Source organism: Mustelus asterias, chromosome 21 (assembly GCF_964213995.1).
Source record: "Mustelus asterias chromosome 21, sMusAst1.hap1.1, whole genome shotgun sequence".
NCBI lineage: Eukaryota > Metazoa > Chordata > Chondrichthyes > Carcharhiniformes > Triakidae > Mustelus > Mustelus asterias.
The window spans coordinates 60,956,512-60,979,586 of record NC_135821.1 but is presented as its reverse complement, the minus strand read 5'-3'; the positions used below and the strand labels follow the sequence as shown (position 1 = coordinate 60,979,586).

At 48.6% G+C, this 23,075-nt stretch overlaps 1 protein-coding gene across 1 annotated transcript in view; it reads left to right on the top strand.

Annotated features, from left to right (window-relative positions):
- Positions 1–19,588, top strand: part of e2f2 (E2F transcription factor 2) — a 53,336-nt gene extending 33,748 nt beyond the window's left edge. Inside the window, exons 2-7 of the mRNA XM_078237192.1 lie at positions 3,353–3,458; positions 4,747–4,966; positions 8,462–8,620; positions 9,463–9,577; positions 15,327–15,555; positions 19,156–19,588. Coding sequence (XP_078093318.1) covers positions 3,353–3,458; positions 4,747–4,966; positions 8,462–8,620; positions 9,463–9,577; positions 15,327–15,555; positions 19,156–19,397 — 1,071 coding nt within the window. The 3' untranslated portion in view covers positions 19,398–19,588. The remainder of the gene's footprint in view (positions 1–3,352; positions 3,459–4,746; positions 4,967–8,461; positions 8,621–9,462; positions 9,578–15,326; positions 15,556–19,155) is intronic.
- The last annotated feature ends 3,487 nt before the right edge of the window (positions 19,589–23,075 follow it).

Genomic DNA, 23,075 nt, shown 5'->3' with positions numbered 1-23,075 from the left:
CCAGTTCCTGCTCCGATTATGCAATCAGAGTGGTGAAACAGTAATCTGCTTCTTCAGAGGATGTGGCGAGGAAGTTGGGGCCTTGAGTGTAGGCCCTTGACAACGCGAATGGTTGGCTGGCTGTGCTGGTGAGAGATTGGGTGCGAGTTGTTAATTGTGCTACGTCAAGTGAAGAGCGGGCTCCAGTTGTCATGTTTCTCATAACGAGGTGTCTGGGGGAAAAAGGACCTGGGTTTGGAATCGAGCCAAGTGATGTGAGGTCATCCTTCAAAGGCCTTTCGTCATGGCAATGCCCCTAGTATGAATGATGGCACTTAATGGTTTTCCTCCATGACATTTTGTGGTCTTGAACCCCCCTGAAGGTGTAGCGAGTGTCCTGCTGGTGTGGTTTGTGGGGCTGGGAAAGCTGCAGGCTGCTGGCCTACTGAACAGTGGATGTGAATTAGCCTGGAGCCAAAGTAAATGATCCAAACCTTTGCCAATATTGATGGTTTACTGTTTTTAATCTGATATTCCGTCACCACATCCCATCCGCACTGCCTCGAGCGCTGTATAATCTATTCCGTCAAAGCTGCTCTTTGTGACTGTACCTAGAGGTAAAAACAAGCTATCCATCTACAGGGAGCATCACAACGGAGCCCAGTGTCCATATCCTTGCCGGCAGGCTTCACTCTCTAATGAACAGGGATGCTGGCTGTTGTTGGATCTCCCTAGGCCAGTTGGGTTGCCAACTCTCCAGGATTGCATACGGTTCGGGGCGCCACACTCGAGGGTGGATGTAAACGCATTGGAGCGAGTGCGGTAGAGGTTTACAAGAACGATTCCAGGGATGGGAAACTTCAGTTCTAAGCATAGATTGGAGAGGTTGGGTTTGTTCTCCTTGGAGAGAAGAAGGCCAAGAGAAGATTTGATAGAAATACTCAAAATCCTGAGGAGGCTGGACAGAGTAGATAGGGAGAAACTGTTCCCGCTCAAGAAAGAATAAAGAACAAGAGGGCACAGGTTTAAAGTGATTAGCAACAGGAGCAAATGTGATGTGAGGAAACACTTTTTCACAGAGTGGTTGGGGCCCGGAATGCACTGCCTGGAAGTGTGGCGGAAGCAGGTTCAATCGAGGCACTCAGGAGGGCATTAGATTGTTTCTATTCAAATAACCATGTGCACTAAGTCGTGATGCTCGTTTGGAGAGCCGGTGCAGGCATGATGGGCCAAATGGCCTCCTTCTGCACAGTAATGATTGTAATTCTTATGATAGCCGTGGAGTCATCAGGGATTGAAGATTAATCTCCAGGATACTGCTGAGAACAGCACTCGGGGGTGGGGTGTGGTGGGTGGGGATGGTGGAGAAAGTCATTGAGGCATCAAAAACAAAGATGTTTTCTTTAAACTTTTTTTTATTGGTTATGCAAATGTTAGAGATGGAGGGGTTAGTGTGCGTGGAAAGTCTTTAGTGAGAGCCAAGAGTTATCCAATGGGATAATTGAGAATCTGACTTTCTAATTGGCTGTGGGAATGGTGGGGGGTGGGGAGGTGTTGGAAAGGCCAGTACCGGGTAATTAACTTGGCACTGGTGCGGGATCTTGCTGAACTCTGTGCCTCACCTCGTTGGGTGGTGTGATTCCCTGCTGGGCCATTGCACAAATCTTCTACTGCTTTCAAACTTGGAGAGTTGACTGGGGTTCTGGTTACCATTTAACCCTCACTCATTCATGCGCTGTCCTTCAACCTCCCTTTTCTAATCACATTTGCTTGTCATCTTTTAACTGGCCCTGCATCTTATCATCTAATATTTGTGTGTTTTTAAGATGCAGATGTATATAAGTCTCCTGTTAGAATGTATTCCACTTTCAGAATGTCCATGGTCACTTCTCTGAAAGACTCGTATTTAAATAATGCTTTTCACAACCCTTGATTTGATTTATTATTGTCACATGTATTAACACACAGTGGAAAATGATTGTTTCCTGTGCACTATACAGACAAAACATACCATTCATAGAGAAGGAAATGAGAGAGTCCAGAATGTAGTGTTACAGTCATAGCTAGGGTGTAGAGAAAGATCAACTTAATGCAAGGTAGGTCCATTCAAAAGTCTGATGGCAGCAGGGAGGAAGCTGTTCTTGAGTCGGTTGGTACGTGACCTCAGACTTTTGTACCTTCTTCCTGACGGTGGAAGAGAGAATATCCGGGGTGTGTGGGGTCCTTAATTATGCTGGCTGCTTTGCTGAGGCAGCGGGAAGCGTACACAGTCAATGGATGGGAGGCTGTTTTTCGTGATAGACTGGGCTACATTCACGACCTTTTGTAGTTTCATGGGGTCTTGGGCAGAGCAGGAGCCATACCAAGCTGTGATACAACCAGAAACGACCTTTCTCTGGTGCATCTGTAAAAGCTGGTGAGAGTCGTAGCTGACGTGCCAAATTTCCTTGTACTCCTGAGAAAGTAGAGGCGTTGGTGGGCTTTCTTAACTAAAGTGTCAGCATAGGGGGGGGACCAGGATATGTTGTTGCTGATCTGGACACCTAAGAACTTAAGGCTCCATGTGTCTAAATGCTTCAAACCAAAAAATGACTCTCTTAGTCTTGGTTGTATTGTTAAGAAATTGGGGAGCCAGTTTGTTTTTTGTTTTAAGGAATTGAGGGTTAAATATTCACCAAGACATGCGAGATGTTTCCTGTTCCTCCCGGAAATAACACTGAGGGATCTGTTTGTAACCACCTGAAAAGGCAGACAGGGTCCGAGTTTAATGTTGTGCCTGGAAGGTTCCACCAGTGCAGCACGTCCTCAGTATTGCACTGGAGTGTTGGTCTCCATTTATGGGCCCATTGTTCTGGAGTTGGATTTGGACCCACAACCATCTCGCTCTTGAGGACAGAGTGTCCCCACTGAGCCACTGCTGACACCTCATTAACCGATGCAGCTTTCTACAGAGCCGGCTGCGTAGTGACAAAACTGGGGCTGCCATCAAACTTGGCATGTGCTGAGGTAATGGCAGCAGTTCCACAATTGATGCGTCATTCACTCCACTGGGCAGAGATTCTTGCTGGTGATTTGCGTCTCTTTGCCCCTACATGTTGAGCAGGGATTGGATTACCTCTATATCAGCGTCCGACCGTTGAACAGTAAACAACAGTTTCTGTTTAGGTTCATGTTGACGAACAGACACTCGGTGCTGTGGAGGTAGGGGTGGGGAGGCTGTGCTTTTGGAGATCATCTCAACATTTGAGCCCGGGAAGAAAGAGTGGAATGAAATTTGGGGAGATTTTATGACGTGATGTTTGATGTTTGTATAGTGCTTCTTGTTTTAAAGTGCCAAATCACAAATAATTTTCATTTTTTCCTTTGTCCTCAGGCAAAACGCAAACTGGACCTTGAAGACAGTGGGCATTCCTACTTACAAGAATTCCGAACTCCAAAAGGAAAAGGCAAAATGCCGGCCAGGATTCCTAGTCCGAAAAGTAAGTGCTTGGCCATTGTATTGGGTCATGGTTAAAATTTGAGCGGCTGCACTTCCTCCTCCCAAGTCCCACTCAGTCGATTTGCTTCTTTCTGGTGGGTTGACTTGGTATCATTTGTTGCTAAGTTCCAGTGGGAGAAAGTATCAAATGCTGCCATTTTGATTTCAAAATGGCGTCCAGAGGTCAATCCTGTGGAAGACAGGTCACCGCCATTTTAGAATGGCCGTAGAAAATCGCCGAAAGCCCTCCTTGACAAGCCCACTGAAAATGGGCGAGTTTGGCGTTCAGGAGAAAGTGAGGCTGGTGTCGCACTAAGCTCCCTCCAGTTGATTAGTCTCCAGGGGTGCGGGCAGCAGGTGGTTTAGACCCTGCTTGTATCTTCTGTTCTTCCCCATCCCTCGCCAACCTCTGCGCAGGAAGCACCGGGCAGAAGAAATCACCCAAAGTTCCTGTTCTCGATTGCAAGGTGTCACCCCCACTGGAAAGCACTGAGCTGACATTATCATGAGGAGCCCCATGGTTGAATAGTCCACAGTCGATTGCTGTGGGTGAGGGACCTAGTTGAGCTGCTCCGGTAGGAGTTGGCACCTTCTTCTGATGAAGGAAGGCAGAAGAATTTAGTTGAGAGGTGAGGAATTATTTTCCCTTATGGTGTGCTGCAGTGTTCCTGAGGTGAATGGCCTTTCAATGAGCCAGGGGCCTTTTCTGGTCTCCAGCTAGCGAGTGGCCGTCAATTATTAGTTTCAGTCAGTTGCCTAGAATGGTACTGGGGTTGAGGGATTTCTCCAGACTCTCCATTATACCTTAAACTGGGATAATTCTCTTTGTAGCAGCAAAGGTTGAGGTGAAGAAACATCCGCGTTCAAAATAATGAGGGGTATTTGGTCAATTAAATAGCGGGAAGCTGTTTCCACTAGTCGGGAGGTGGGGAATGGGACGACACAGCTCTGAGGTAATTGGCCGATTGAGCCGAACATTTTACACGGATCAACTTGTGATCTGGAAGGCGCTGCCTGATGGAATGGTGGGAGCAAAGTCAAGAGTAACTTTCAAAAGGGAATTGGGGATGTGAAAAATACAGGGCCTTGGGGAAAGCGCACAGAAGTGGGACTGTTGGCTAGCACAGGCGTGATGGGGTGAATGGCCTCTTTCTGTGCTGTGTCGCTCTGGGCACTGATGATCTTTGCTGCCTTGCTGTGTGGTGGAAGTTCTCTCGATGCTTTCTGTGACTACACTGTTGACGTGTGAGCTCTCACCCACGTGCCTGTTCTTTTTCCACCGCTCACAGCTCCCAAGTCCCCCGGGGAGAAGACGAGATACGACACCTCGCTCGGGCTTCTGACCAAGAAATTCGTGCATCTCCTCAGCGAGTCTGTGGATGGCGTCCTGGACCTGAATCGAGCAGCGGAGGTCCTGGAGGTCCAGAAGAGGAGGATTTACGACATCACCAATGTTTTGGAAGGAATTCAACTCATCCGGAAGAAATCCAAGAATAACATTCAGTGGATGTAAGTCATTGCACTGGGCTCTTGAGGTTTTGGGCTTTTAGACAGCAGGCTTATACGAACACATGAAATAGGAGAAGAGTAGGCCATTCGGCCCCTTGATCCTGCTGGACCATTCAGTAAGATGGTGACTGATCTCTGTTTCGAATTCCACATTCCCATCTACTCCTGGTAATCTTAAATTCTTGTTACTCAAATGAATCAATTCGCCTCCACCTGAAACATGTTCAGTGACCCCCCTCCATCTCCACTGCATTCTGAGGCAGAGAGTTCCAAAGTCTCACAACCCTCTAGAACATAGAACAGAACAGCACAGAACAGGCCCTTCGGCCCACGATGTTGTGCCGAGCTTTATCTGAAACCAAGATCAAGCTATCCCACTCCCTATCATCCTGGTGTGCTCCATGTGCCTATCCAATAACCGCTTAAATGTTCCTAAAGTGTCTGACTCCACTATCACTGCAGGCAGTCCATTCCACACCCCAACCACTCTCTGCGTAAAGAACCTACCTCTGATATCCTTCCTGTATCTCCCACCACGAACTCTATAGTTATGTCCCCTTGTAATAGCTCCATCCACCCGAGGAAATAGTCTTTGAACGTTCACTCTATCTATCCCCTTCATCATTTTATAAACCTCTATTAAGTCTCCCCTCAGCCTCCTCCGCTCCAGAGAGAACAGCCCTAGCTCCCTCAACCTTTCCTCATAAGACCTACCCTCCAAACCAGGCAGCATCCTGGTAAATCTCCTCTGCACTCTTTCCACCGCTTCCACATCCTTCTTATAGTGAGGTGACCAGAACTGCACACAATATTCCAAATGTGGTCTCACCAAGGTCCTGTACAGTTGCAGCATAACCCCACGGCTCTTAAAATCCAACCCCCTGTTAATAAAAGCTAACACACTATAGGCCTTCTTCACAGCTCTATCCACTTGAGTGGCAACCTTTAGAGATCTGTGGATATGAACCCCAAGATCTCTCTGTTCCTCCACAGTCTTCAGAACCCTACCTTTGACCCTGTAATCCACATTTAAATTAGTCCTACCAAAATGAATCACCTCACATTTATCAGGGTTAAACTCCATTTGCCATTTTTCAGCCCAGCTTTGCATCCTATCTATGTCTCTTTGCAGCTTACAACAGCCCTCCACCTCATCCACTACTCCACCAATCTTGGTGTCATCAGCAAATTTACTGATCTACCCTTCAGCCCCCTCCTCCAAGTCATTAATAAAAATCACAAAGAGCAGAGGACCAAGCACTGATCCCTGCGGCACTCCGCTAGCAACCTGCCTCCAATCCGAAAATTTTCCATCCACCACCACCCTCTGTCTTCGATCAGACAGTCAGTTTCCTATCCAATCGGCCAACTTTCCCTCTATCCCACACCTCCTCACTTTCATCATAAGCCGACCATGGGGGACCTTATCAAACGCCTTACTAAAATCCATGTATATGACATCAACTGCCCTACCTTCATCAACACACTCTGAGTGAAAAGATCCCCTTCACCTGTCTTAAAAGGGCAACCCCTGATTTGTTGCCCCTTGGTTCGAGATTCATCCACAAGAGGAAACATCCTTTCTATGTCCATGGGTGGCACGGTGGCCCAGTGGTTAGCACGGCTGCCTCTCAGCACCAGGGACCTGGGTTCAATTCCCGGCTTGGGCCCTCTCTCAGTCCGAATAGACGTGCTAGTTAGGTGCATTGGCTGTGCTAAATTCTCCCTCAGTGTACCCGAACAGGCGCCAGTGTGGTGACAGTATTTTCATTGCTGTGTCAATGTAACCCTACTAGTGACAATAAATGAATAAACTTTAAAAAATTTATTTCTTTGACCAAGCTTTTGGTTACCTGTCTTCATGTGGCTTGGTGCCAAGACTTATATTCCTGTGAAGCGCCTTGGGCATTCTTACTACGTTAAAGGTGCTACATCATTGTAAATTGTTGTTGGCACTCGGTCGATCATCGTGCTTCTGGGTAGGTGGCAGCTTCCTCAGCCTTGAAGTTGGCCGAGTTCCTCCTCATTAGATAGTTGGGTATGGCCACTTTGCAGGTGGTCAACAATGTGTGTGGGGGGGTATGGAAAGCCACACTGATGGTGACTTTTGAGGGGCGTCTTGACAAATACATGAACGGGGGGGATATGGTCCCCGGAAGGGTAGGGGGTTTTAGTTCAGTCGGGCAGCAAGGTCGGTGCAGGTTTGGAGGGCCGACGGGCCCGTTCCTGTGCTGTAATTTTCTTTGTTCTTTGAAGGAGCCAACATTGAGAATGCAGTCTGTACACTGACCTGTCTTGGGCACAGGGCCCCATTGCTTCTGACTTTTTGCCTGTTTGAATTCTGGGTGGGGTGGGCATCAGAGGGAGGGTTAACGCTGCCAGTACGTCCATCCAATTGGCACCCACAGCCAAGTGGAAATCGGGCAACCTCTTCATTACCTGATTGGGTTTGCGAATCGTCCCATCGGGTAATGGAGTTTGCACGTTCTCCCCGTGTCTGTGTAAACTGGGCTTGTTTACACTGGGTAAACTGGGCTTGTTCTCCCTGGAAAGACGGAGAATGAGGGGAGACCTAATAGAGGTGTACAAAATTATGAAGGGTATGGATAGGGTGAACAGTGGGAAGCTTTTTCCCAGGTCGGAGGTGACGATCACGAGGGGTCACGGGCTCAAGGTGAGAGGGGCGAGGTATAACTCAGATATCAGAGGGATGTTTTTTTACACAGAGGGTGGTGGGGGCCTGGAATGCGCTGCCAAGTAGGGTGATGGAGGCAGACACGCTGGCATCGTTTAAGACTTACCTGGATAGTCACATGAGCAGTCTGGGAATGGAGGGATACAAACAAATGGTCTAGTTGGACCAAGGAGCGGCACAGGCTTGGAGGGCCGAAGGGCCTGTTTCCTGTGCTGTACTGTTCTTTGTTCTTTGTGTGGGTTTTCCTCCGGGTGCTCCAATTTCCTCCCACACTCCAAAGATGTGCGGGTTAGGTTGATTGGCCATATTAAATTGCCCCTTAGTGTCAGGGGGACTAGGGGAGTTACAGGAATAGAACCTGGGTGGGATTGTTGTCGGTGCCGGCTCAATGGGCCAAATGGCTCCTTCTGCACTGTACATTCTATGATTCTATAATCAAATGACTTCCCCCTACCCCCTTTTCCAATGTTTGTATAACCAACAAGTGAAGTTGTTCAGACAATTTTTTTAACGCCCATGTGATTTTTCTCCTGGTTGGTGCTTCCTGGAGGATAATCTTGCTGGATTTTCCAGAGAATTCTAAAGGGCTGGCAACACCAATTGGGAGTGCATTCTTGTAGATGTTAAATTGTGATTGCATTTGGTGATTGAGCCGCAGGAGGGACTATCTGTTTCCAAACCCGACTTGTTGTTTAGGATCTGGGACACGGAAAAGCCCAGGATTTGGGGTTTGCAGATGCTGCCTTGCAGAGAGAAGGAGGTCTTCACTCACTCACTGACTGACTGCTTCTCTCCCACAGGGGTCGCAGTCTCTTCGAAGATACGTCAGTGGCGGCGAAGCAACAGTGTCTCCGGCAGGATTTGAGTGACCTCATGTGGAAGGAGCGATCCCTCGACGACCTCATCCAGAACTGCAGCACGCAGCTGAAAATGCTGACAGACGATGAGGAAAATCAGAGATATCCTTTCACGTGCTAACGGTTTCCCTCCGTTTCTCACTGACTGTGTGTCGGTGTCACTGGTGGGGTTGTGGCGTGCTCTCTCCTTTCTCATCCTGCGTTAGTACATTTCCATCAGCTAACATCCCCAAAGAACAGATTATCTGCTCATTATCACATTGCTGTGTATAAATTGGCTGCCACGTTTCCCACATACCAACAGTAACTACGCTCATTAAAAGCAACTCATTGGTGTAAAATGTGTTTGGGATATCCTGGTAGCACAGTGGTTAGCGCTGCTGCCTCTCAGTGCCAGGGATCCGGGTTCAATTCTGGCCTTGGATGACTCTGTGTGGAGTTTGCACATTCTCCCCATGTCTGCATGGATTTCCTCCCACAGTCCAAAGATGTGCGGATTAGGTGGATTGGCCATGCTAAATTACCCCGTAGCATCACTGGGATTAACAGGGTAAGTAAATGGGGTTACAGGCATTGGGCCTGGGTGGGATTGTTGTTGGTGCAGACTCGATGGGCCAAATGGCCTCCGTATGGATTCTATGATGTAGGTTTTGAAATCTGCTGCATGAATGGAAGTCATGTCTCTTGTGAATCTTTTGGGGCTGTTACCTGGCAACTCTTTCAGGAATGGGGAGGGTTGAACAGTAACGGGCGCGTGCTTCAGCCTGAGATGGTGGTGGGGTGGGGGGGGGGGGGGGGGCGGCGCTTGGTGAAGTGTCAGTGAACGGGCCTCCTGTGTCTTTATGTTGTCTGCTACGTCATGCCGCCTATCAGGAGTGGGGGTGGGGAAGAAGGTGACTGACTGTCTTGGAATTGGTCTGTTTACCGCCTTGACCTCTGCTCACGCTAGCTTATGTCACGTATCAAGATATCCGCTCGATCGACAGCTTCCAGGACCAGACGGTGATCGCGGTGAAGGCGCCACCTGAGACGAGGCTGGAGGTGCCCGATATCTGTGAGGTAAGGCATGCTCTCCTGCCAGCTCTTCCCATAAGCTGTGGCTCAGTGGGTAACACATTCACCCTGACTCAGAATGTTCAAGTCCGACTCAAGGAACTTGCGCACGAAGATCTTGGCTGACGCCCCCGTTTAGTTTTGAGGCAGTGCTGCACTGTCAGAGGTGCTGTCTTGGATCTGATTTTAAAAGAAGCTCTGTATCTGTCCTTTTGAGTTGTTGTAAGATTCCGGCGTGCTGTTTGGGAGAGACTGCGGTGTGCAAATTGGCTGCTGTGTTTCCGTACACTCCCAACTGTGACTACACCTCATTTCTTGTGAAGCTCTTTGGAGTGATGTGAAAGGTGCTATATAAATGCATGTCTCTTATTTAGCTCCTTGCGTGACCTTGTGATATCCCAAACCTTTATGTCGCTAGTGAAGCAGTTCTGAAGTGTCCTCACTGTTAGAAAGTGTGAAACACAGCGATGTAATGGTGATCAATTTAACGATTTATATAGATGTGGGATAAACAGGCCCATGAGTTTAGTCAAACTAGCCACACAAAGCTCTGACTCGGGTACTGAGGCCCAGTCGAAGTGGAGGATGTCAGGACCAGGGCAATCTGCAGAACTCCTGAAGGGAGCGTTGCAGGCAACAAGGTCACCAACCAAGCCCTTTAAAAAAAGAGAGAGGTCTGGGGCCCTCTTCCAGTGCCCCAGAGCCAGGCAGAATACTGGACAAGAGGGTCGGATCTGCTGGTCAAAGGAGGTACAGTGAGCGGAGTTAATCAATGCTCTCCTTCCCTCTCTCACCCCCACGCGCAGAATAAGTCCACGCCATGTTATAGTGAAGGTTAAGAGGCAATCAGTGAGGTATTTGTTTTCCACTTTGACAAGATAGACACAGAGAAACCTTTTCCGCTGGGTCAGAGAGTGACATGACCTAAATATTAGAACCAGGCCATTCTGGAGGGCCTTCCAAACATTCTCTTGCCCACACTTTATCTCTCTCACTCGCTGAAAGCCTATTACATTCCTGACGTGTCCCAATTCTGATGCCCGGTCACTGGTCAGAAGCGTTAACTCTTTCTTTCTCCACAGAGGCTGCCAGACCGATTTGAGTATTTCTAGCGTCTTGTTTTTATTCGGGACAAACCTTAGCAGATGTTGCTTCACCCAGTGTGGATCACACACACAAAAAGCAGTCGATTAATAATTTTAAATCTGCGATCAATACATCTTTGCTAGACTAGGGTACAAAATGATCTGGAGTCGGGAGAGGTGGATGGAATTGAGATGCAGTTTAGTTGCGACCCTGTTGAATGGTGGAACGGGTGCAAGGGGCCGAATGGCCTTCTGTTCCGAATTTACCATGGATAAAGATTTAGCCTCGTTTATAGAGCTGTAGAGCCACCTAGTGGCCAGGATGGAATCACAATATGATGGATCAATGTCCACTGCTTACATTTAAACATGTAATGGTTACAACTAACAGAACCTTGAATTTTGAAATTTGCACTTTTTGTGTCCAAGTCCCTAAATCATAGAATCCCTACAGTGCAGAAAGAGGCCATTCGGCTCATCAAGTCTGCACCGACCACAATCCCACTCAGGCCCTACCCCATATCCCTACATATTTACCCGCTAGTCCCTCTAACCTACACACCTCAGGACACTAAGGGGCAATTTTTAGCATGGCCAATCGACCTAACCCGCACATCTTTGAACTTTGGGAGGAAACCGGAGCACCCGGAGGAAACCCACGCAGACACGGGGAGAATGTGCAAACTCCACACAGACAGTGACCCAAGCCGGGAATCGAACCCAGGTCCCTGGAGCCATGAAGCAGCAGTGCTAACCACTGTGCTACCGTGCCGCCCCCGTGCCATTGTCCATCCATTAGTACATAGCCCTGCAGGCAATGGCACCTCAAGTGCATGTTCAAGTGATTTTTATTTAGTCATTCCTGTCCACTTAATCTTGCAACTCACTTTTATACACCCCAATTAACTCTCTTCTGTTCCAAAGAAAACAAATAATCCAATCTTTGTTCATATCTAAAATTTTCCAATTTTGGCAGTCCTTATCAATCTCTTCTGCATCTTTTCTAACAGTTGTATCCTGATAAGTGGGTTAGTAAGTTTGTAGACGCAGATGGGTGGAGTTGTGGATAGTGTGGAAGGTTGTCAAAGGATACAGCAGGATATAGATCAGTTGCAGATACGGACGGGGAAATGGCAGATGGAGTTTAATCTGGGCAAGTGTGAGGCGCTGAACTTTGGGAGATCAAATGTTAAGGGTAAGTAATGATGTGGAGATGCCGGTGTTGGACTGGGGTGGGCACAGTAAGAAGTCTCTCAACACCAGGTTAAAGTCCAACAGGTTTATTTGATATCACAAGCTTTCGGAGTGCTGCCCCATCATCAGGTGAGTGACCTGATCACCTGATGAAGGGGCAGCACTCCGAAAGCTTGTGATATCAAATAAACCTGTTGGACTTTAACCTGGTGTTGTGAGACTTCTTACAAGGGTAAGTAGGTTAAAGTTTATTCATCAGTCTCGCAAGTAGACTTACTTTAACAACACTGCAAAAAATCCGCTAGTCGCCACACTCCAGCCCCTGTTCAGTACATGGCAAGACCCTGAATAGCACAGAGGGCTCTTGGGGTTCCATAGCTCCCACATAGTGGCCACACCAGTAGATAGGGTGGTAAAGAAGGCGTATGGCATGCTTGCATTTATAGGTTGGGGAGTTGAGTACAAGAGTCAGAATGTCATGTTACTACTTTATAAAACTTTGGTTAGGCCGCACTTAAGAGTATTGTGTTCAATTCTGGTCACCACATTACAGGAAGGATGTGGAGGCTTTGGAGAGGGTGTAGAAGAGGTTTAACAGGATGCTGCCTGGATTAGAGGGTATGAACTATAAGGAGAGGCTGGACAAACTGGGGTTGTTTTCTCTGGAGCGGCAGAGGCTGAGGGGAGACCTGATAGAAGTCTATAAAATTATGAGAGGCATAGATAGGGTTGACAGTCAGAATCATTTTCTCCAGAGTTGAAATATCTAATACCAGGGGGCATACACTTAAGGTGAGAGGGGCAAATTTCTTACACAGAGGACGGTAGGTGTCTGGAACGCGCTGCCAGGGGTGGTGGTACAGGCAGATACGATGGGGGAGTTTAGGGGGCTTTTAAATAAGCACGTGAATATGCAAGGAACAGAGGGACATGGGTCAAAGGCAGGCAGAAGGGATTAGTTTAATTTGGCATAAAAATCAGCACAACATTGTGGGCCGAAGGGCCTGTTCCTGTGCTATACTGTTCTATGTTGGCCCGCCCCCCCCCCCAATCTTTGCTGCTGCCTTCCACCCTTCCATCTCCGTAACCTCCAACCCTCTGAGATCTGGGTGCTCCTCTAATCAGACCTCTTGTGCGTACCCGATTTTTCATGGTTTCAACTCTCATTCTTTCCCCAAATGTCTGCCTCGCTCCCCCTCTCCTCCTTTTCAAATGCTCCATAAAATCTCACTCCTGACTAAGCTTTTGGTCATCCTGTTCTCGGGCTCAGTGGTAGATCTCTTCCTGCTCATTTTTGTTGTTGTTCCACAAGGTGCTATATAAATGCAAATAGTTAGGCAGTGAAGAAGGCAAATGGTATGTTGGTCTTCGTAGCCAGAGGATTTGAGTATAGGAATTGGGATGTTTTGCTGCAATTGTATAGGGCATTGGTGAGGCCACACCTGGAGTATTGTGTGTGGTTTTGATGTCCTTACCTGAGGAAGGATGTCCTTGCTATAGAGGGAGTACAGCGAAGGTTTACCAGGCTGATTCCTGGGATGGCAGGTCTGTCATATGAGGAGAGACTAAGTCAGTTAGGATTATATTCGATGGAGTTTAGAAGGGTGAGAGAGGATCTCATAAAAACTTATAAAATTTTAACAAGGTTAGGCAGAGGAGATTCCAGGGAGTCCAGAACTAGGGATCATAGTTGAGGACAAGGGGTAAACCTTTTGCGATTGAGGTGAGGAGACATTTCTTCACCCAGAGAGTGGTGAATCTGAAATTCACTACCACAGAAAGTAGTTGAGGGCAAGACTATGTGTGGGCTGAAGGGATTGAGGGATATAGGGGAGGACAGGATCAGGTAATTGAATCTGATGATCAAAATGAATGGGAGGGATGACTCGAAGGGCCGAATGGCCCACAACTGCTATTTTCTCTGTTTCTATGAGATGTCCAATCGCAGTGCCACCTGCAAGTGTAAACAGGTACTGGGGGGAATGTCGCACCTTGAGTCTTTAACAAAGAACAATACAGCACAGGAACAGGCCCTTCCGCCCTCCAAGCCCATGCCGCTCCCTGGTCCAAACTAGACCATTCTTTTGTATCCCTCCATTCCCACTCCGTTCATGTGGCTATCTAGATAAGTCTTAAACGTTCCCAGTGTGTCCGCCTCCACCACCTTGCCCGGCAGCGCATTCCAGGCCCCCATCACCCTCTGTGTAAAATACGTCCTTCTGATATCCATGTTAAACCTCTCTCTCTCCTCCTCTCTCCTCCCCCCCCCCCCCCCCCCCCTCACCTTGAACCTATGACCCCTCGTGAACGTCACCACCGACCTGGGAAAAAGCTTCCCACTGTTCACCCTATCTATGCCTTTCATAATTCTATACACCTCTATTAGGTCACCTCTCATCCTCCATCTTTCCAGTGAGAACAACCCCAGTTTACCCAATCTCTCCTCATAACTAAGCCCTTCCATACCAGGCAACATCCTGGTAAACCTCCTCTGTACTCTCTCTAAAGCCTCCACGTCCTTCTGGTAGTGTGGCGACCAGAACTGGGCGCAGTATTCCAAATGTGGCCGAACCAACGTTCTATACAACTGCAACATCAGACCCCAACTTTTATACTCTATGCCCTGGCCTATAAAGGCAAGCATGCCATATGCCTTATTCACTACCTTCTCCATCTGTGACGTCACCTTCAAGGATCTGTGGACTTGCACACCCAGGTCCCTCTGCGTATCTACACCCTTTATGGTTCTGCCATTTATCGTATAGCTCCCCCGTACGTTAGTTCTACCAAAATGCATCACTTCGCATTTATCTGGATTGAACTCCATCTGCCATTTCTTTGCCCAAATTTCCAGCCTATCTATATCCTTCTGTAGTCTCTGACAATGTTCCTCACTATCTGCAAGTCCAGCCATTTTCATGTCATCCGCAAACTTACTGATCACCCCAGTTACACCTTTTTCCAGATCGTTTATATAAATCACAAACAGCAGAGTTCCCAATACAGAGCCCTGTGGAACACCAATAGTCACAGGCATCCAGCCGGAAAAAGACCCTTCCACTAACGCCCTCTGTCTTCTGTGACCAAGCCAGTTCTCCACCCATCTAGCCACCTCCCCCTTTATCCCATGAGATCCAACCTTTTGCACCAACCTACCATGAGGGACTTTGTCAAACGCTTTACTAAAGTCCATATAGACGACATCCACGGCCCTTCCCTCGTCAACCATTCTAGTCACTTTTTCTTCAAAAACCTCCACCAGGTTAGTGAGGCATGACCTCCCTCTCACAAAACCATGCTGACTATCGTTAATGAGTTTATTCCTTTCTAAATGCGCATACATCCTATCTCTAAGAATCCTCTCCAACAACTTCCCTACCACGGACGTCAAGCTCACCGGCCTATAATTAACGTGCAAGTGGTTGGGACTGGAGGTTCTGGCCGCTGAGACTGACCAACAGCCTGTACTCCCTCAGCAGGAGAACCTCCAAATTTACCTGAAGAGCACCAACGGTCCGATCGAGGTGTACCTGTGTCCCGAGGAAGTGGCCGAGGAGAACAGCCCGACGAAGCACAGCACGCCCAAGAAGGAAGGTGGCGGCTTCTCTGCGGCCTTCCCGAAGACCGAGCTGGGGGCACGGCCTCAGAGCCAGAGCCCACGGGATTATCCGAAAATCGCCTGCAAACTTGAAATCAAAGAGGAAGGTGAGTTCGCGTGAGGGGCGGGGGTTCCAAGCCTGGGGCCATCCGCTTCAGGCGTGGGAAGGATCGATCAGAGTGTTTTTTAAAATAGTAAGAAGTTCAGAGGCGGAGTAGCAGAGTAATGTGGAGATCCATGTAACTAACTGGCACAAATAATTTAGAAGATCAACAATAGGCTATGGCCTAGTGGTATTATCGCTAGACTATTAATCCAGAAACTCGGCTAATGTTCTGGAGATACGGGTTGGAATCCTGCCACGGCAGATGGTGGAATTTAAATTCAATAAAAAATTTCTGGAATTAAGAATCTACTGATGACCATGAAACCATTGTCGATTGTCAGAAAAACACAACTGGTTCACTAATGTCCTTTAGGGAAGGAATTCTGCCGTCCTTAACAGGTCTGGCCTACACGTGACTCCAGAGTCACAGCAATGTGGTTGACTCTCGACTGCCCTTGGGCAACTAGGATGGGCAATAAATGCTGACCAGCCAGCGATGCCCATGTCCCATGAATGAATAAAAACAAAATTTGGCCCATTGAGCCTGCTCCCCCATTCAGTAAAATCGTGGTTGATCTGATTTTGGCTGTAACTCCACTTGCTCGCTCGCATTCTCTGGAAGAGAATTCCAAAGACCCTCTGAATGAAGGAATTCCTCCTCATTTCCATCTTGTCTGAGGAAAGCTCGTGGGCAAAATTCTCACACAAAAATTCTAAGTGTCGAATTCGCAGGAAAACTGGAGTAATTGACGTTGGTCTTTTCAGTGGGAGTTCAGAGAAGAATCTCCCCCACACTCTGTGCTCTGCAGAGGCCACCAGCGTGAATATCATTAAATTTCAGTGGGCGGGGCCTATTTCCACTGGAGAGGCTGAAATCAGCGCACTGAGCGGGCCACTACGCATGTGCCGATCTGGGCGCACGCTCAGTGTCCCTTGGGCAGTGCCGGGGGCACCACCCGCCCTCCCAGGATGTGCTGTGGGACCCCCAGAAATCCCAATGCACTGACGACATGGGGATTGCCTGGGAACTCTGGGTTTCTGATGGACAATTCCCCTGTATCCAGAACCCTTCGAGAAAACTTCCTACTCTGAGAGGAACGACTTCTGACTTGCTAACCTGGATAGTTACCCAGGAACTGCTTGGTAGACACTCAGTAGTTCTAAATCCTGGGTAAGTGTGCAGATTCACTCTCTCACTGATCTCCTCCCCTGGCCCAATCTGACTCCTGCCACGACCTGACCTCATCACCATCCCACCACTCTCAAACTCATTCTCGAACAAGGTGAAAAGTTGTTCCAATGTCTCAAAGCTTTTCATTGTGTTAGTGAATGAAGATGTACCAAATATGGCAGCTAGTGCTGTAAAAAGGGATGGCTTGGCTTTCCACAGTGATCCTGCACTACGAGGAAGAACTTCCAGAACAGCTACCTCCCTCTCGAGGTCTAGTTCAGGAATCTGGGCCAGAAATGTGGAGTTCCAGTGCAAGGTAAAGAAACAGGAGCAGAGTTTCTGTTTCAACAGTGATTAGTACGATCACCTCTCATTCTTCTAATCTCCCATGAGTATAGGCCTAACTTGTTCAACCTTTCCTCGTAAGGCAAACCCTTCAACTGTAACAGCTGTATGTACACATCCTGTTTCAAAGACCTTTGTTCGGTCAAAAGAACAAAGAACAATACAGCACAGGAACAGGCCCTTCGGCCCTCCAAGCCCACGCCGCTCCCTGGTCCAAACTAGACCATTCTTTTGTATTCCTCCATTCCCACTCCGTTCATGTGGCTATCTAGATAAGTCTTAAACGTTCCCAGTGTGTCCGCCTCCACCACCTTGCCCGGCAGCGCATTCCAGGCCCCCACCACCCTCTGCGTAAACTACGTCCTTCTGATATCTGTGTTTAAACCTCCCTCCACCCCCCCACCCCCCTCACCTTGAACCTATGACCCCTCGTGAACGTCACCACCGACCTGGGAAAAAGCTTCCCACCGTTCACCCTATCTATGCCTTTCATAATTTTATACACCTCTATTAGGTCACCCCTCATCCTCCGTCTTTCCAGTGAGAACAACCCCAGTTTACCCAATCTCTCCTCATAACTAAGCCCTTCCATACCAGGCAACATCCTGGTAAACCTCCTCTGTACTCTCTCTAAAGCCTCCACGTCCTTCCGGTAGCGTGGCGACCAGAACTGGGCGCAGTATTCCAAATGTGGCCGAACCAACATTCTATACAACTGCAACATCAGACCCCAACTTTTATACTCTATGCCCCGTCCTATAAAGGCAAGCATGCCATATGCCTTATTCACTACCTTCTCCACCTGTGACGTCACCTTCAAGGATCTGTGGACTTGCACTCCCAGGTCCCTCTGCGTATCTACACCCTTTATGGTTCTGCCATTTATCGTATAGCTCCCCCCCCCCTACGTTAGTTCTACCAAAATGCATCACTTCGCATTTATCTGGATTGAACTCCATCTGCCATTTCTTTGCCCAAATTTCCAGCCTATCTATATCCTTCTGTAGCCTCTGACAATGCTCCTCACTATCTGCAAGTCCAGCCATTTTCGTGTCATCCGCAAACTTACTGATCACCCCAGTTACACCTTCTTCCAGATCGTTTATATAAATCACAAAAGTCCTGGGAACTGTACCTGGAGAAAGAAATATTGGCAGTGGAGGGGGTGCATTGCAGATTCACCAGAATGACATTGGAGCTAAAAGGGTCCAACTGCAAACCACTTGTCTCGGCTGGGCTTGTATTCCCCCGAGTATGAAAGAGAGGGCAGTGATCAGGTGGAGGTGTTTGGGATGATGAAACTGAGCAGATAGATGGACAGAAGCATTTTTTTTCTGAGGGGAGTCTAGAACATGGGTGGGTGAAATTGGGAAATTACAGAGGTGGACCATTCCAGAATGATGTCAGAAAGCATTGCTACTCACACACTCGCACCCTAGCAGAAATCGGCAACTCTTCCCTCAAGCAACCGTGGAGACCAAGGCTCAAATGAAAGTTCACGTTGATAGATTTTTGAGAGTCAAGGGTTCTGGAACCAAGGCACGAGCACAATGGGCCAAATGGCCTCCCTCTGTATCATGCTGTGATTTATTCAGGGGTGGCACAGTGGTTGGCACTGCTGCCTCAGCGCCAGGGATCTGGGTTCAATTCCAGTTTTGGGTGACTATCTGTCTGTGCGGAGTTTGCATGTTCTCCCCGTGTCTGCGTGGGTTTCCTCCGGGTGTCCCAGTTTTCTCCCATGGTCCAAAGATATGCAGGTTAGGTGGATTGGCCATGATAAATTAGTGTCAGGTGTTTTAGAGGGGTATATAAGTGAAGTTACAGGGATAGGGCCTGGGTGGGATCGTAGTTGGTGCAGGCTTGATGGGCAGAATGGTCTCCTTCTGCACTGTAGGGATTCTATAATTCCAAGGTGGGTGGATTGATCCAAGGTACAGATCAGCCATGACCCAATTGAAAGGCTGAACAGTACTGAGGGGCTGAATGGCCTATTGCTATCTAATTAATAATCCTGGGGATAGGGGAATTGTGCTCTGTCAGTCAGACTCCCATCCAGAGACTGAATTTATTTATTTCTCCCCTCAGACGACCTGAAGCCAGTCTTGCCAAGTTCGCTGCTAGACTGTGAAGATGGTGTCCTTGGCTTACCCCATCATCTCCTCCAGCAGACAGAGGACCAACTCCCTTCCACATCGTTCGGTGACGCCCCTTTCGTCAGCTTCTCACCGCCCTTGGACAGAGAGGACTACCTGTGGAGCCTGGAGGACGGGGAAGGGGTCAGCGACCTCTTTGATTCCTATGACCTGGACGAACTGCTCCGCAACTAGCCGCATCCACTCTACCCTCCCTCCCCCATCCACCCCCACAGCTCTGCCGTCCAAAGGTGTTATTTTCTCAAAGGTGATCGTGACGGTATCGATTGACTGCAGAGGAAGACAGTGGCCCCCGACTGTTTACCCTTGACCACTTAAAGGGGCAACACCAAACTTGCTGCCGGCATGTTCATGGCACCTTGGGAGTTGGCAGGTGCTTGACGGTCGCGACGAGCCGCTGGAATCCAAAGGATTGGTTGTGGGGGAGGGGCTGGGGCGGGTGTGGGGCCAGGGCCTGCTCCTCCTGGCTTGGGAGTCTGTACTGCCTGTTTTACACGCGCATGGGGCGCACAGCGGGTTCAAAGAGGGAGTCTCGCCATGCTGCCGTCACGGGTGTTTGTTGTCGATTTGTTGCACTTGGTCACAGTGGTGCCCATCAGAAGCCTCATTTGTAACTGATGCACATGCAGGGATAAAGTAGGACAGGTAGATGCTTAGACTGCATTCCCCCCCCCCCCCCCCCCGCACCCTGCCCCACCACTGTTTTATTATTTTCTTTTAGCCCCATCTTCATAGAAATCATAGAAACCCTACAGTGCAGAAGGAGGCCGTTCGGCCCATCGAGTCTGCACCGACCACAATCCCACCCAGGCCCTACCCCCACATATTTACCCGCTAATCCCTCTAACCTACACATCTCAGGACTCTAAGGGGCAATTTTTAACCTGGCCAATCAACCTAACCCGCACATCTTTGGACTGTGGGAGGAAACCGGAGCACCCGGAGGAAACCCACGCAGACACGAGGAGAATGTGCAAACTCCACACAGACAGTGACCCAAGCCGGGAATCGAACCCAGGTCCCTGGAGCTGTGAAGCAGCAGTGCTAACCACTGTGCTACCGTGCCGCCCTTGCACCCCGCAACTGAGTTCTTACTCATTATTTAATGGGTGTTGGTCCCCTCGTTCATCTTTTAATTCCACCTATTTTAAGATTTCTTGCAACCCCCCCCCAACCCACTGGCACCAAAACTGCAATGATGTCACTGTGGCTCCATTTCAGAAACGAGTAAAAAGAGGCACTGTGCCAGTATCGTTTGCCCCCCTTCCACCACCCGGTTTTAGGCTGATTGTGCTGCACTCAGAGGATTCACTTGAAGGATACTTGGGATTCATGGGTTCTGCATTGTCAGATTTGAGACTGACTAAGGGGTTGGGACTTTTTGTTGCCAGCCCTCCTGTGATTGTGCAGGTTGCTTCTCCAACCCACGTATCTTTGGGCACACGGACAGGGCACCCCATGAGGTAGTGGGATCCAGAGCGTTCCTTGTTCTGTATAATGCCCAAGAACTCAATAAAAAGAGAGAGGTTTCCCATCTCGACAGACAAGGTTCTGATTGCTGCGCCCATTATCAAACCCAATTTCCCCTTTGGGCAGAGTGCACAATAGGCTGGAGTAAGTCACCAAGCCGATCAGTGAGCGGGAGCTGAATTAACCCCTAATTTGGTCAATAATGCTGACCGCCACATCATGAAGTCACTGTCCTGAGGGAAAGGGACCTGTCACTGTGAGGTTCACTCTCTCTCTCAGTCTGTGGAATTCCCTTCCCTAGACTGCAGTGGAGGCTGGATCATTGAACATATTCAAGGCTGAGTTAGATTTTTGATTGACGAGGGAGGGTAGGGGTGTGGTGGTGGGTGGGTGGGTCGAGGGAGGGGGGCGGGGAGAGACACAGACACAGAATGTGGAGTTGAGGGCACACTCAGATCAGCCATGATCTTGTTGGCTGGCAGAGCAAATTCATGGCTGAATGGCCTACTGCTCTTAATTCTCGCTTACTGCCTCACCAATTCCATCTCCCAATTGTCATCATCAACATACACTGCAAATTAACTATTGCAGAAGATTTTTTAAAAACCTATTTTTAAAAGAGAGAGAGAGCTTCCACACAGTGCGACTTGGATTCCTAAACGCCTAACACTGAGCTACTTTCACTGGCTGTGCTGGGTCCTGTCTCTTGAATCATTAAATCACCACCAGGATACATCAATAGCCTTGGTGCCTGTGGGATCAGGGGTCGGGAAGGGTGGGGGTGAAAGAGTATCAGTTGCCTTGCCTCTTGCCGACACACATCCAGCAAGTGCTTGCATTGAAGAATGGCGGCTCGATTGAGGGATCGGTGGGCATATGCAGAACCATGCCCAGAACAGAGGGTGGGCAGGCCGGGGAAGGGGGTGCGAATACAGTTCCATGGTGGCGAGACTCCCTCTAGTTCCTCGTGGCAGTATGTATGGTGGATTGATCCTCTGTTGCATGTTTACTGGTCTGAATCGGAGTTTGCCGATTTCTAATGGTGCTTTTATTCAAAACAAAAGACAGCTCTTTTAACTGATGCTGATTTTACAATTCTGCCTACATTATCAAGTGTAATCTATTGAAATTGGTGTTTCTCAGGGGAGGAGGGTGGGTGCCAGACATTTTCTGTGGATGAAGGCGGAGATCCTCACTTGTCTTTTTTTAAAAAACCACTCTGGGTGTATTTGAGGCTTTGGAAAGAGTTCATTTTTTTTGTTCTGATGTGTTTTTGAAGTTTCTGCTTGGCTGATCTCAGGCTTCAACCCAGCAAAAAAAAATTCTTTTTTACTTCCCCAGCAAGTATGAAGTTGCCACAATAACAGGAAGTGCTGATGCTGTGGTCTACCTGTGCCTCGCTGGTCATTGCCCAGTGATCCCAATGTACCTGTGTTGCTTTCTTGACCTTTCAGCAGCTTGGGAGTTGCGGGTATCCACTCGACCCTGGCTGGCAAATAAGAACATAAGAAATAGGAGCAGGAGTAGGCCATCTAGCCCCTCGAGCCTGCCCCGCCATTCAATAAGATCATGGCTGATCTGACGTGGATCAGTACCACTTACCCGCCTGATCCCCATAACCCTTAATTCCCTTACCGATCAGGAATCCATCCATCCGCGCTTTAAACATATTCAGCGAGGTAGCCTCCACCACCTCAGTGGGCAGAGAATTCCAGAGATTCACCACCCTCTGGGAGAAGAAGTTCCTCCTTAACTCTGTCTTAAACCGACCCCCCTTTATTTTGAGGCTGTGTCCTCTAGTTTTAACTTCCTTACTAAGTGGAAAGAATCTCTCCGCCTCCACCCTATCCAGCCCCCGCATTATCTTATAAGTCTCCATAAGATCCCCCCTCATCCTTCTAAACTCCAACGAGTACAAACCCAATCTCCTCAGCCTCTCCTCATAATCCAAACCCCTCATCTCCGGTATCAACCTGGTGAACCTTCTCTGCACTCCCTCCAATGCCAATATATCCTTCCTCATATAAGGGGACCAATACTGCACACAGTATTCCAGCTGCGGCCTCACCAATGCCCTGTACAGGTGCATCAAGACATCCCTGCTTTTATATTCTATCCCCCTCGCAATATAGGCCAACATCCCATTTGCCTTCTTGATCACCTGTTGTACCTGCAGACTGGGCTTTTGCGTCTCATGCACAAGGACCCCCAGGTCCCTTTGCACGGTAGCATGTTTTAATTAAGAAAGACCCGTTCATGTCGGTAACTTGAGATGTGCTTCAGAACCCAGATGTTCGTTTCAATTTAATGGTGGGGTTTTTCTAGTGAGTCCTTCCCTTTGGTGCGCCTGTGCACTGAGGGAGCTGACCCTTTACCCCCTGG